Source organism: Syngnathus scovelli, chromosome 3 (assembly GCF_024217435.2).
Source record: "Syngnathus scovelli strain Florida chromosome 3, RoL_Ssco_1.2, whole genome shotgun sequence".
Lineage (NCBI taxonomy): Eukaryota > Metazoa > Chordata > Actinopteri > Syngnathiformes > Syngnathidae > Syngnathus > Syngnathus scovelli.
The window spans coordinates 2,733,874-2,748,799 of record NC_090849.1 but is presented as its reverse complement, the minus strand read 5'-3'; the positions used below and the strand labels follow the sequence as shown (position 1 = coordinate 2,748,799).

The 14,926-nt window shown below is 44.5% G+C and overlaps 1 protein-coding gene and 1 long non-coding RNA gene across 10 annotated transcripts in view; one reads left to right on the top strand and one right to left on the bottom strand.

Annotated features, from left to right (window-relative positions):
* The window catches only part of LOC125993644 (frataxin, mitochondrial), a 105,636-nt gene extending 91,508 nt beyond the window's left edge, over window positions 1-14,128 (bottom strand). For 3 of the 9 annotated variants that reach the window (XM_049762384.2, XM_049762388.2, XM_049762392.2), the window contains exon 1: window positions 13,864-14,128. Coding sequence is in view for 2 of the 9 variants with exons in the window: in XM_068650285.1 (XP_068506386.1) it covers window positions 13,864-13,905 (42 nt within the window). In the remaining 7 variants the exon portion in view is untranslated. Of the gene's footprint in view, window positions 1-4,442; window positions 4,615-13,863 lie in introns of those variants that run through there. The other 6 variants (XM_049762383.2, XM_049762391.2, XM_049762385.2 and 3 more) reach the window with 5 other exon arrangements.
* On the top strand, window positions 13,212-14,926 carry LOC137840183 (uncharacterized). The gene is made up of 2 exons (XR_011086663.1): window positions 13,212-13,409; window positions 14,128-14,926. It is a non-coding gene; the product is annotated as an uncharacterized lncRNA (long non-coding RNA).

Below are 14,926 nucleotides of genomic sequence, written 5' to 3'. Positions count from 1 at the left end.
ACTCTCCTGCTAACTTGCCACACCCCCTGACTCATCACCCATCAAACTAGGCCCACACCGGCATGTGCAACTGAATATAAGTTGACCAAAAAACCTTAAACGCTGACCAAAAAACCTTAAACGTTGCCTTTTCTGAATGGAGGGACACTTTCTGTTCTTGAGCATTAGGCCTGGCGCTGTATTGTATTTTTCCTGAAAACAGAGCTTTCTTCACAAGAATTACGATTGCACTCAACCAACTAAATATTGTTTCGGTGTCTTAGTCTTTTCCTAAAACTAAAGAAACAAAACGAGCACGCAGTGAGTAAATTGAATAACAGGTGATTGGCTATGGCTTTTGCCGTGAGGCGCAGATAGCGCACTTCCCAAATTGTAGACCAAACCCAAAACTAGTTAAAATAACCTTAAATTGTATGCCTTGAGCGTTATGGTCCATTCAGCTTTTCCCAATTGTCAAGTCAAAAGTCAAAGTCTCCTTTATTGTCAATTCCTCCGCATGTCAAGACACACAAAGAGATCGAAATTACGTTTCTCACTATCCCAGGGTGACAAGACAGAGTTCACAACGCACATACAAGTAAACAACACAGGAAAAATAAAACAAGAAGATGAACAATAAGAGTGATAGCACGCTAGCCGCTCCCGATGCACAGCAGAGTCCGGAAAGATGACAGTCAACCAGGCCACTGTGAACACGAGCACACAGCAGGCACGCACTGTCCGGTTCGTGGATCCTATCAGGCGAACGCAACCCATCTTTTCGTCCCGCGAACGAATGTACGCCAGGAGAATGGAAGGCACGGCTGGGCGACCTGGGTTGGCCGCAAGCCTGGCCCGACGTCTCCGCGCTGGCCCATCTTCCGCTGCCTCGCAGACCCGCTGCCGACGCATCCCAACAATGGTCCAGGACAGAGCAGTCCGAGCTCACGACGCAGTCCAACCGGGGGAGGAAGAGCAGGCCAGTCCGGCGTCGCTCCATGACGAAGCAGTCCGAGCGCCCTTAATCTCTCCGCACCAAAGTCCAGAACGCCATAAAACCCACTTCCGCCCATGTTGAGCAGAGCATGCCCGCCGCACTAGTAGCACGACGTATCACACGAGACGGACATACACAAAACTGCCGGACAAACACTCAGTAAACACTCACAAAACACCGAATGGGACAGAGAGTGGCCGCTGCGTGTGCACGCGCCACCATCTTGAACTTTAGTCAATTGTGGATGGTACATTGAAAGAAAAAGGTTCGAATAAGATTTTTTACTATATACTGATGTCACTATTTTCTTAATCGTTTGAGCTGTCGAGAGATAATACACAATAATGGCAGGCTGCTTTACTGGTTTACTTTTGTTCCCTAGTGACACGTTTTTTTAATATGTGAAAGGGGAGGGGAGTAAGTAGAAAAAGATTACGGAATTGTGACATTTTAAGTGTTTTCAGATTTAATGGTTTTTAAGTCCTAAGAAGACACGTTAGAATTCAACATGCTGTGATGGAAGCAGCAGCGCGGCAGGAATGAATAGAACGAGAGACTTCTTGAAATGGATGCACAGCGTGCAAACAAGTAGATAAATCTATCTACTTGTTAGCGCGCTAATGAATAATCGCCAATTACATGACGATATCAAATTGTTGGGAGAGTATTAAATGTAGAAGAAAAACTTGGAGCAATAACAGACTTGAAATCAATTTGGAACAAGTGGATATGTTAGGAGGGTGGATGGATGGATGGATGGATGGATGGATGGATGGATGGATGGATGGATGGATGGATGGATGGATGGATGGATTGATCAGTTAAAGCTGCTGTTGAAAGTTAAAGGTTTAATAACACTTTAGGATGCAATGCATTTGCACGTTAAACAATAAAAAGAACTGAACAGTTGAACACATTTAGGATGACTACAGGAGGAGTATTTTTTGGTAAATGATGAATAATTTAAACAGTAGCGTGATTGAGACATGAGAAGAAGAAAAAAGAATGAATACACTAATGAATAAACTAATTATTTAAAATTTCCTATAAAGAAGTTGGAATTTGGGTTTGAGGTAGTCTTTTTGGAGAAGTACCGTATTTTTCGGACTATAAATCGTTTTTTTTTCATAGTTTGGGTGGGGGGGGCGACTTATATGTGAATTTTTTCATAAAATTTCAAAATAAAAAAATAAAAGTGAAACCACGATAGACGAACCGCGATGTAGCAAGGGATTACTGTTATATGAATTTCAGGTGACGTCAGCAGCGCGGCGCAGCGCTTAAGTTGTTTACATAAAGGACAAAGATTCAATCACGGGATGACGAAGATGACGAAGGGCCCCACGTACTACCGGCATTATTAGCGGCTTTGTTTGTAAGTGACACGGAGGACGAAGAGTTTGAAGGATTTAATGATTTGGAGTGACACAAAATTAAAAAACTATTATGGCTTTTACGCACGCACGGTCCTACTCTACGGGGCTCTCTTTCACTTCCGTGGATGGAAGCCGGGGGCTGGCGTCGGCCGGGTGGCTGTCCGGGGACGGTGGATGGGGCTCGGACATGGCTTTTACGCACGCCCGGTCCAATTCTATGGAGCTCTCTTCCACCTCCATGGCTGGAAGTACCACTTCCGGGGATGGAAGTCCACGCCACCACATGCCTGGAAGTCGACGCCGGTGCTTGGGGCCGTGTGGCGGTGAACTATTTATGTTATAGTTATTTGATATTTTATTTCATGTAGCAACTTGTATACGTTTTTATCGTTACAGTTCAGTAGTTGTTGGCTCGTTGAACTCATGTTTTGTTAAATAAAGAGCCGTTTACCACACCCACGTCTTTCCTTGTACTTTGTTAACGCTACAATATAGTTATATACTAGATCTGTGGAATAACAACGAGGCTGACGTCAGGGTGCACGCGCGCCGTTGTTGACAAAGGACGAGGAATTTAATGATTTGGAGTGACACAGATGGTTTGATAATATTATTGCTTATATAATAATTATTTGATGTATAATTTATATATCGTTATATGGGCCTGTGAAATATTTTGAAGTGCAAGCGCCGTCAGCGGCGCACACCCATTGTTGACATACAGGACGATCGATGGATTTAATGAATTGGAGTGACACAGATGGTTTTATAAACTTGTTATTTATGTAATAGTTATTTGAATAACTCTGAATGTTACGTCAGGCCCGTTCTCAGCTCTTCGTTTGTGTTCATGTTACGTTAGCATACCTATCGTTTAGCCTGTTGTTGCTCATTCATCTCTGTTCTTGGTGTTGGATTTTGTCGAAGAAATTTCCCCCAAAATGCGACTTATACTCCGGAGTGACTTATGTTTTTTTTTCACATTATTGTGCATTTTATGGCTAATGCGACCTACATTCCGGAGCGACTTTTAGTCCGAAAACTACGGTATGATTTAAAATGTGTGATTCATTGATTATTGTGTGATCATTGATATGATAGACCAAATACTGTAATAAAAGGCTCACTACCTGTGGGAGGGGCCAAAAGGGTCGGGTGCAGAGTGAACTGGGCGGCAACCAAAGGCTTAGTTCTCCAATCCCCTGCTAAATGAAACATGGGATGTCACCGCTCTGGCAGGAAAGGAGCCCGAGCTGGTGTGCGAGGCAGAAAGGTTCCGACTAGACACAGTCGGACTTGCCTCCACACACAGTTTGGGTTCTGGTAGAAGTCCTCTTGGGAGGGGCTGGACTCTCTTCCACTCTGGAGTCGTCTACGGTGAGAGGCGCCGAGCAGATGTGGGCATACTTATTGCCCCCCGGCTGGGCGCCGGCACATTGGGTGAACGAGAAGGGAGCCTTCCTCCGCCTTGGGACGGGTCCTGACTGTTGTTTTTGTCTATACACCAAACGGCAGCTCAGAGTACCCAACCCTTTTTGGAGTCCTTGAAAGAAGTGCTGGAAAGTGCTCTTTCCGAGGATTCCAACATTCTGCTGGGTGACCAATGCTCACGTGGGCAATGACAGTGAGACCTGGAAGGGCGTGATTGGGAGGGTGTGATTGGGAGGTGGTCGGTGCCTGTTGTGGCGGCAATCTCCGAACCCGCTGGTGGACACCAGCGGTAAGGGATGCCATCAAGCTTAAGAAGGAGTCCTATCTGGCCGTTTTGGCCTGTGGGACTCCAGAGGCAGCCGACAGTTACCGGATGGCCAAGCAGAACGCTGCTTCTGTGGTTACTGAGGCAAAAACTTGGCCGTAGGAAGAGTTTGGCGAGGCCATAGAGCAGGGGTCGAGAACCTTTTTGGCGGACAGAGCCATAAAAGCCCATTTTTTAAAATAATTTTCCATGAGAGCCATACCATTTTTAAAAAAAACGATAGGCTAAACACAATTAAATGCATGTATTTTAATTAAAACCAAAGATTTTTCGAGTGTAAATGTATTCTTTTTTATAACGTTTTTATATTGAAGCTTAGAAAAAAAAACCTCACCATTAATGAGACTTCTGGGGCTGCATCGTTTTGCTGATGGCTTTGTAGTCCAGTTGATATGCGGTGAGGTTGAGCTTCATGCAGGCGTTGAGGCTCTCATCAGTCATAATGGCCCGATCGTGAACGGTTCTTGCTGACAGAGGCATGTCTTTTATCCGTTTGGGTATCTTCTCTTTATCCGTGAAGTCGTCAAAAAGTTCATTAGCCACATCAAGCATAAATCTTTTGAAATACTCGCCATCCGTGAATGGCTTTCCGTTCCTCACAATTGCTAATGCGCCAGCAAAACTAGCTGAATTAAAGTCACCTTGTCTGGTCCATACACGGAGTTGCTGTTGACTAGCTTGGACCTTCCTCTGGAGCTCTTCACACGCTTTGTTTCTGCTGTCCCCAGCTGGGTATTTGGTTGCAAATGTAGCATGTCGTGTCTCAAAGTGGCGCTTGATATTGTAGCGTTTCATTTATGTAATTTTGTCATTGCATTTGAGGCATGTAGCATAGCCTCTTTTCTCCACAGATGCAAATTATTTCGTCCACTCACTCTGAAATGTTCGGTAATCGTCATCTTTTTTTCTCTTCGCCATCTTTCTTGCTAGCCTGGCACACACCAGCTAGCTAGCTGAAATTTTAAATAAAGCGGATGGAATTTTACCTCTCACGACCCCGTAGGCACCGTGTTGTCCAATAAAAATCGCGTTTTTTTTATCCAACCTGGCGTCACTCTTCTGTACACCGAAGGGCCGCCGGGATTGGCTGATACAACGCAACCGTGGATTTCAGCAGTAGAAAACAGATGGGTTGGATTGCAAACGTGATCATATTTTATATTTTGAAAGCTAATTTAACATTTTGATTTCAGTAGGTCGATTTTTTACTTTTACAAAATTATGGATGACAAATCAAATGTCAGATTTGTCCGCGAGCCAGACACAGTCACCAAAAGAGCCATATCTGATAATAGGACTATTTTCATCCCACAGCGGGGAAATTCACTTGTCACAGCAGCGCATATGAGTGCAAGAATAATACAAGTGCAGGAATAAAACAAGTGTCAAAATTACAAAAAAGGGTGCATGGGAGTTTGCTCAGCCAGTCTATATTTGTTTTGTGTTCACCCGTGTCCCTTGGGGAGTTCTGTGGGGGGTGCTCCGGGAGTACGGGGTTTCGAACCCACTGATAAGGGCGGTTCGGTCCCTGTATCTTAGATGCCAGAGTTTGGTCAGCATTTCCAGCAGTAAGTCAGATTCGTTTACAGTGAGGGTTGGACTCCGCCAAGGCTGCCTTTGTCACCGATTCTGTTCATAACTTTTATGGACAGAATTTCTAGGTGCAGCCAAGGCGTTGAGGGTGTTTGGTTTGGTGACCTCAGCAATGCATCTTTGCTTTTTGCAGACAATTTGGTGCTGTTGGCTTCTTCAAGCCGTGGTCTCTTAGTCAGCCGAAAGGCAAAGCTCTCAATTTACCAGTCAATCTGCACTCCTACCCTCACCTATGGTCACGAGCTATGGGTTGCGACCGAAAAAACAAGACCCTGGATACAAGCGGCCAAAATGAGTTACCGCTGCAGAGTCCGGGCTCTCCCTTAGAGATAGGGTGAGAAGCTCGGTCATCCGTGAGGGACTCGGAGTTGAGCGGCTGCTCCTCCACGTCGAGAGGAGCCAGATGAGGAGGTACGGGCATCTCATTAGGATGCCTCCTGGACGCTTTCCCGGGGAGATGTTGGAGACCCTGGGGATAATCCGAGACACGCTGGAGACACTATTTCTCTCGGCTGGCCTGGGAACGCCTTGGGATCCCCTGGATGAGCTGGATGAAGTGGCTGGGGAGAGGTAAGTCTGGGCGTCCCTCATAAAGCTGCTGCCCCTGCGACGCCACCCGATAAGTGGTAGAAGATGGATGGAGTTAAATAGCCCCCAGGTCATGTGACCTATTGACCGCAAACAATGCAGGATGATAGTCCTATAGGATCTGGTTGAGATACACTCCTTATAATTTAATTCCACTGCTTTATATATTTTATATAAATGTATTACTATCAAGTCATGTGACCTATTGACCCCAAAGAGTGCTGGGTGATAGTCCAATATAGACAATATGTATGGAGTGCTCTTATAATTTCATTTGATTACTTCAAATATTGCGTTTTTGCTCAATAGCTTCCAGGTCATGTGACCCCCTAACAGTGCAAGAGCGATAGTCCTATATGGACTGGTTGAGATACACCTCTTATAAGTTCATTTGAATGCTTAATAATTTCAATGAATTTACTACTGCAAATATTTGTGGTTTTGCTCAACAGCTTTGAGGTAATGTGACCTATTGACCCGTGCTGACACTGTCTTGGTCCGTGGCGAGGCTGAGGGGTTCATTCCTTCCCTATACCGTGAGACTTTTTAACTCGTCGCTGGGGTTGGGGCGTGCTAACGGTCTTGACAGTGTTTATAGATTATTTGATCTATTAATTATTAATGTATTTATTTATATCTTTGATGTAATTATTTATTTACTCGAGTTATTATTGATTAATATTAAGCTATCTTCAATTATTGATGTGTTGTTTATCCATCTGTGTGTTTCTGTATCTAACTGCTGGTTCCTGAATTTCCCCAGGGGATCAATAAAGTAAGTATCTATCTATCTATCTATCTATCTATCTATCTATCTATCTATCTATCTATCTATCTATCTATCTATCTATCTATCTATCTATCTATCTATCTATCTATCTATCTATCTATCTATCGTGGGGCAAAAAAAGTATTTAGTCAGCCACCAATTGTGCAAGTTCTCCCACTTACAAGATGAGCGATTCCTGTCATTTTCATCAAAAGTACACTTCAACTACGAGAGACAAAATGAAAAAAAAAAAATCAGAAAATCACATTGTCTGATTTTTAAGGAATTTATTTGCAAATTATGGTGGAAAATAAGTATTTGGTCAATAACAAAAGTTCATATTAAATCTTTGTTATATACACTTTGTTTGATCTGACAAGATGGCGGCGCCCTGTGAGGCTGCGGCCAAGCCGGCTCCCGATAAAAATGTGTGTTTTGTGTTAAATGTACCGTCCAAATCGTCTCCGAGAATCACATACGACAGAAGTACACTATTGGGACTTAGAAGCAACAACTGCACAAAGGATATATCCGGAGTTAACTTTGCCATGGATCGCGAAACTCTTCGCGGTCTTGGAATAATGTCCCGAGACAAAGGAACCTCCGAGGCAGCGGGCTCCCCCTCCCCCACCAGCCGACACTGGAAGCAGCTGAAGCGGCGGTGGAGTCTGAGCACACGCCGGAGGAGTAGGCGAGGTTCCCGAGCAGGCATCACACACCGACTAAAGAGAAACCCTCACAAAACAGCACTTCCATCTATTCTCCTTTCAAACGTGCGGTCGTTGGAAAATAAAATGGACTATCTCAAGCTGGACTTAACTACAGAACGGAAGGTGAGAGATTGCAACGCGGTCATCCTCACAGAGACGTGGCTTCACAACAACGTTCCGGACAGCGCCATTAAACTGGATGGGTTTACAACTTTCCGCGCGGACAGAAACCACGCCAGCACGGGTAAATCTCGAGGAGGTGGTGTGTGCATTTACATTAACAACAACTGGTGTACAAACGCTGTCGTTACTGCAAGTCACTGCTCAGAGAACATTGAGTTTTTAACCCTCAACTGCCGTCCATTCTACCTACCACGTGAATTCAATACCGTCAACATCACAGCTGTTTACGTCCCCCCCAGCGCTAACACAAAGGACGCACTCTCCATACTGTACAAGTCTGTGAGTACACTACAGAACACACACCCGGACTTGGTCTGCATAATCGCTGGCGATTTCAACCAGGCCAAATTGAAAACAGTAATGCCACACTTCCACAAGTGTGTGAACTTTGCAACAAGGGGAGAAAACACACTTGACCAGGTCTACACAAACATCAGACAGGCCTTCAGAGCGGTTCCCCACCCCCACCTGGGTTCATCAGACCATCTCTCTGTTATGCTAATTCCAGCCTACAGACCTCTGTTGACGAGAAGCAAACCAACTGTGAAGCAGATCAGGGCCTGGCCAGAGGGCTCCACAGCAGCTCTACAGGACTGTTTTGAACGCACAGACTGGTCTGTCTTCAGGGAGGCGGCCACCACCAACCAGGACGTCAACCTCACCGAATACACAGACTCTGTAACTGGATACATAACAAAGTGCATGGAAGATGTAACCGTCACCAAAGACATTACAGTGAGAGCAAACGAAAAACCCTGGTTCACCAGGGAGGTACGTGAGCTCCTGAGGGCACGCAACGCTGCTTTCAAGTCTGGGGACAAGGAGGCCCTCAAGACTGCTAGGGCCAACTTGCACCGGGGCGTGAGAGTAGCCAAGCGTGCATACGGTCAAAAAATCAACTCACACTTCACTGACACAAAAGACCCAAGACGCCTGTGGCAAGGCATCCAGTCAGTCACAGACTACAAACCATCCCCCCCACCGTGTGAGGACAACATAGACTTCCTCAACTCTCTCAACACCTTCTTCAGCCGGTTTGAAGAAAACAACACCACAACACCCACAAAAACCCCAGTACACCCAGACAGCACAACACTTCAACTGGACCCAGCGGACGTGAAGAGGACCCTACTCAAGGTGAACCCCAGGAAAGCTGCAGGTCCAGACAACATACCCGGGCGCGTGCTCAGAGACTGTGCAGACTCACTCACTGACGTCCTCACAGACATCTACAACACCTCTCTGAACCAAGCCATCATACCAGCAATTTTCAAAGCTACCACCATCGTACCACTACCCAAGAAGTCACCGGCATCATCACTGATTGACTACAGACCCATAGCACTCACTTCCATCATGATGAAGTGCTTTGAGAGACTGGTGAAGACCCACTTAACATCCACCCTCCCCACTACTCTGGACCCATACCAATTTGCCTACCGCCCCAAGCGCTCCACTGATGACGCCATAGCAACAGCACTCCACCTCTGCCTGGCTCATCTGGAGAACAAAAACAGTCACGCGCGGATGCTGTTCATTGACTTCAGCTCTGCGTTCAACACAGTCATCCCCCAACATCTGGTGAACAAGCTGAGTACAATAGGCGTCAGCACTCCACTGTGCAACTGGCTGCTGGACTTTCTAACGAACAGACCGCAGACAGTCAGAGTCGGAAACAACTCCTCAGCGACCACCGTCATAAACACCGGGGTGCCGCAAGGATGTGTGCTATCCCCCCTGCTGTTCACGCTGATGACCCACGACTGCTCTGCCAGATTTGAAACGAATCACATCATCAAATTTGCAGATGACACAACAGTGGTGGGCCTCATCAAAGACAACGATGACTCAGCATACAGAGAGGAGGTACAGCAACTCATCACCTGGTGTGATAGGAACAACCTGCTTCTCAACGTAAACAAAACAAAAGAAATCACTGTGGACTTCAGAAAGAAACAACCAACACACATCCCACTCATCATCAACGGCAGTGCAGTAGAGTCTGTGAAAAGCACGAAGTTCCTGGGAGTGCACATCACTGATGACCTCTCATGGACTACCAACACCACTGCGCTGGTCAAGAAGGCGCAGACACGACTCCACTTCCTGAGACGGATGAGAAGAGCCGACCTCCCCACCTCTGCTCTCACCACCTTCTACAGAGGTGCTATTGAGAGCATCCTGACCAGCAGCGTCTCTGTTTGGCATGGCAGCTGCCTAGCTGCAGACAAAAAGGCGCTGCAGAGGGTGGTGAGGACAGCAGAAAAGATCATCAGGTCACCCCTTCCAGCCATTCAGGAACTGTACACTTCACACTGTACCAAGAGGGCAATGAACATCATCAAAGACACTACTCATCCTGCACACAGACTGTTCTCCCTTCTACCATCAGGGAAGCGGTACCGCAACCTGCGGTCCCGCACAAGCAGACTGAGTAACAGCTTCTTTCCTCAAGCCATCAGACTCATGAACACACTGAGGAAAACCACTTGAACATTCCAAAGTCACCATGCCACTTGGCACTTTACTCTTGCACCTTATATACAGTTATACACTTTTTCACTTTACTTCTATGACCACTGATTGTACTTCTGCTGCTGTGTATGTATGTGTGTGTGTGTGGGTCTGTATTGTCAATACTCTTATTACACACCGTGTGTGTGTGTGTGCGTGCGTGTGAATGTGAGAGAGAGTATTTTATTGTATAGTACTGCACATGTTTATCAGCATGTTTTTAGTTAATCTGCACATTGGAGACTGGTAAAACGCAATTTCAAACTTCTGTTGTAACCCTGTTACAGAGATCTTTGACAATAAAGTAAACTTGAACTTGAACTTGAACTTGTTGGCAATGACAGAGGTCAAACCTTTTCTGTAAGTCTTCATAAGGTTTTCACACACGGTTGCTGGTATTTTGGCCCATTCCTCCATGCAGATCTCCTCTAGAGCAGTGATGTTTTGGGGCTGTCGCTAGGCCACAATGGCCAAGACCAAAGAGCTGCCAAAGTACACCAGAAACAAAATTGTTGACCTGCACCGGGCTGGGAAGAGTGAATCTGCAATAGGTAAGCAGCTTGGTGTGAAGAATCCAACGGTGGGAGCAATTATTAGAAAATGGAAGACATACAAGACCACTAATAATCTCCCTCGATTTGGGGCTCCACGCAAGATCTCACCCTGTGGGGTCAAAATGATCACAAGAACGGTGAACAAAACCCAGAAACACACGGGGGGACCTAGTGAATGACCTGCAGAGAGCTGGGACCAAAGTAACAGACTACCATCAGTAACACACTACGTCGCCAGAGACTCAAATCTTGCAGTGCCAGACGTGTCCCCCTGCTTAAGCCAGTACATGTCCAGGCCCATCTGAAGTTTGCTAGACAGCATTTGGATGATCCAGAAGAGGATTGGGAGAATGTCATATGATCTGATGAAACCAAAATAGAACTCTTTGGTAACAACTCAACTTGTCGTGTTTGGAGGAGAAAGAATGCAGAGTTGCATCCAAAGAACACCATACCTACTGTGAAGCATGGGGGTGGAAACATCATGCTTTGGGGCTGTTTTGCTGCAAGGGGACCAGGACGACTGGACATAAAGGAAAGAATGAATGCTGCCATGTATCGTCAGATTTTGAGTGAAAACCTCCTTCCATCAGCAAGGGCATTGAAGGTGAAACGTGGCTGGGTCTTTCAGCATGACTATTATCCCAAACACACCGCCCGTGCAACAAAGGAGTGGCTTCGTAAGAAGCATTTCAAGGTCTTGGAGTGGCCTAGCCAGTCTCCAGATCTCAACCCCATAGACAATCTTTGGAGGGAGTTGAAAGTCCGTGTTGCCCAGCGACAGCCCCAAAACATTCCTGCTCTAGAGGAGATCTGCATGGAGGAATAGGCCAAAATACCAGCAACGGTGTGTGAAACCCTTGTGAAGACTTACAGAAAACGTTTGGACTCTGTCATTGCTAACAAAGGGTATATAACAAAGTATTGATATGAACTTTTGTAATTAACCAAATACTTATTTTCCACCACAATTTGCAAATAATTCCTTAAAAATCAGACAATGTGATTTTTTAAATTTATTTATTTTGTCTCTCATAGTTGAAGTGTAGCTACTTATGATGACAATTACAGGCATCTCTCAACTTTAAAGTGGGAGAACTTGCACAATTGGTGGCTGACGAAATACTTTTTTTGCCCAACTGTATCAAACATTGAAGGACGATAGTCCTAATTTCATTTGAATGCTTCAAATAATTTTAACGATATTATTGCTGTAAATAGTTTTTGCGCAACAGCTTCTGGGCCATGTGACTGTTTGACCCCTAACAGTGCAGAGCAATAGTCCTATATGGACTGGTTGCAATACACCACATAATTTCATCCATCCATCCATTTTCTGAACCGCTTAGTCCCCACGGGGGTCGCGGGCGTGCTGGAGCCTATCCCAGCCGTCATCGGGCAGTAGGCGGGGGACACCCTGAACCGGTTGCCAGCCAATCGCAGGGCACACATAATTTCATTTAAATGGTAAATGTTTTCAATGAGTTTGTTACTGTAAATATTAGGGTTTTTGCTCAATAGCTTCTCAATCATGTTTCCTATTGAGCTCAAACAGAGCAGGATTATCGACCAATATAAACTGGTTGAGATACACCTCTTATTTAATTCCATGCTAGCAAAGAGAAACGACAAGTAATGACTGATTGGATACAAAAACTTTCAAAAATCTGGACACTTCCCCACTGATGATCACAAAACTGATGTGTAGACATTGTTACAAAAAACTGAAGCAAAATTGATAATCAGATTGGAAGAATTGACTGCTGAAAAGCTGTGCAGATTGACATGAACAACTCGAGAAATGTGTTCTTTCTGTGTTCTTATGTGTTTGTGCGTGATGTCTGTGAAATTTGTCAGTCTGTTGTCGTCCTTCTGTGTGTTTGTGTGCGCATATGGAGAAGTGCGCACCGGGAATCCCCATGTGTGTGCAGGAGTGTATAAGTGCTTAAAGCCAGGCTAAACTATGGATCTATGGATAGGTCTGATGCCACTGAACATTTTGTGAGGTTGAAAGTAAAAAGAAAACATTGAAACGACAAATTTATACCTAAAAAAGCACTGCCCAAATTGGGATAAATTTTGCGTTTAAGTATTATAGTTTAAGTATTATAGTTTAAGTATATTTTTTTTATTATACTTCACAAGGGTTAAGCGTTTTTCCATTTTGAAAAATGGCTAAACTGCAACATACTGGTCCGTATTCAAAATAGCCATCTTTTATTTTGAAAACCGGAAGTGTTTACAAGCTATCGGGCAGCGGGCCTTTGCTCTCTTTTGCCGTGTTTATAGCTATGGTACTGGTCTTGCGTTTTCTTCTTTTACCACAAAGGCTTGACCGCAGTGCCATACTGATCACAATTGCATGCCAGCGCCGACCGGAGATTTCATATGTGAGTGAAAACAAAATGATTGAAAATCACATTAAGACTTAAATAAAAAAAAAAAAAAACTTTGGTTTTGAAGTTATCTTATTAATTATATCGATCATAAAAACAAATGCAAGTCCAACTGTCGTCGACGTCGTTGGATTGCGGATACATCGATTAAATTGCTACACTCCGAATATATAATGTAGCAATATATTATCGGTTGGTTGATCCTGCAAATAATCGTCGTATATCATTCCCTAAACGCTTACTCACTTCACTTCATACATACTAACTTCACAATGTCTCCAGTTGATTGTAAGTTGTGTGTCACATATTATTTATTACTAACCTTCACTGTGTTTATAAAATAATAATAATAATAATAATAATTTAAAAAAAAAAGACGTAGCCGTGCGAATTCGTGGCGAATCTGCAATCGCTGTATGTAAACTAGAAAGCGAGTTTTATCACATACCTGCTTAGAGAAATTGATGATCCCCCTCAGAAAAGTCGCCATGGCCCGGTGTCTGTTTCGAATTTGACATATATGAGAATCAATACAAAATCGGCTCCCGCACTAGCTAAGCACGTGAGGTTCCGACACAACACTAGTGTTGGCAAGTGAGTGAACGATTCGTTCAAAAGGAACAAATATTTTCAGTGAACGAGAATGAACGAACCACTTCCTAAAGTGATTCGTTCTGTTTTTCTTTTTCTTTTTTCCCCAATGTTTTACAAGGTAAGCTAATTGAGAACACTTTCTCATTTACAATGGCGACCTGGAGGCAAGGCGTGTGAAGTGTCTTGCCCAAGGACACAACGACATGTGACTGACAGAGCTGGGATCGAACTGCCAACCCTCCGGTTACTAAACGACCCTCTCTACTGCCTGAGCCACAGCCGCCATATAACTTCAACCAGTAGGTGTCAGTAGTGCCCATTGAAGCTGGTGCCACCTCGCCGTAAATCAAAACGAAGAAGAAAATGACGCAACTTCCCGTTCACGAACGAGTCGTGAATTGCATTTCCCGTTCAACAACGAATCACTCACTGAGTGAATCACTCACTGAGTGAATCACTCACTGAGTGAATCACTCACTGAGTGAATCACTCACTGAGTGAATCACTCACTGAGTGAATCACTCACTGAGTGAATCACTCACTGAGTGAATCACTCACTGAGTGAATCACTCACTGAGTGATTCCCATTTCCAGTTCACCGCGAGAACGGATCAGTGAAGGAACGAATCCTGGCTTTCCCGTTCGCGAACGAGTCAATGAGTGAACTTCCTTCCTGTGCATCAACGGATCAGTCAGTGAATATGTTGCGTCTCCTTGCGTGAACTATGTAAGCCACAATGTAGATTTACGATTTACGTATAGTAGGTTTTAAATAACGTGTATGCATATATATGCCTAAATGTTGTTATTCAATATATCGACTGCAGTTTCACATTTGATTGCTGCTTTGAGATGTACTTTTATTATTATTATTATTATTATTATTATTATTATTTTAATAAACATTTATTTTATAA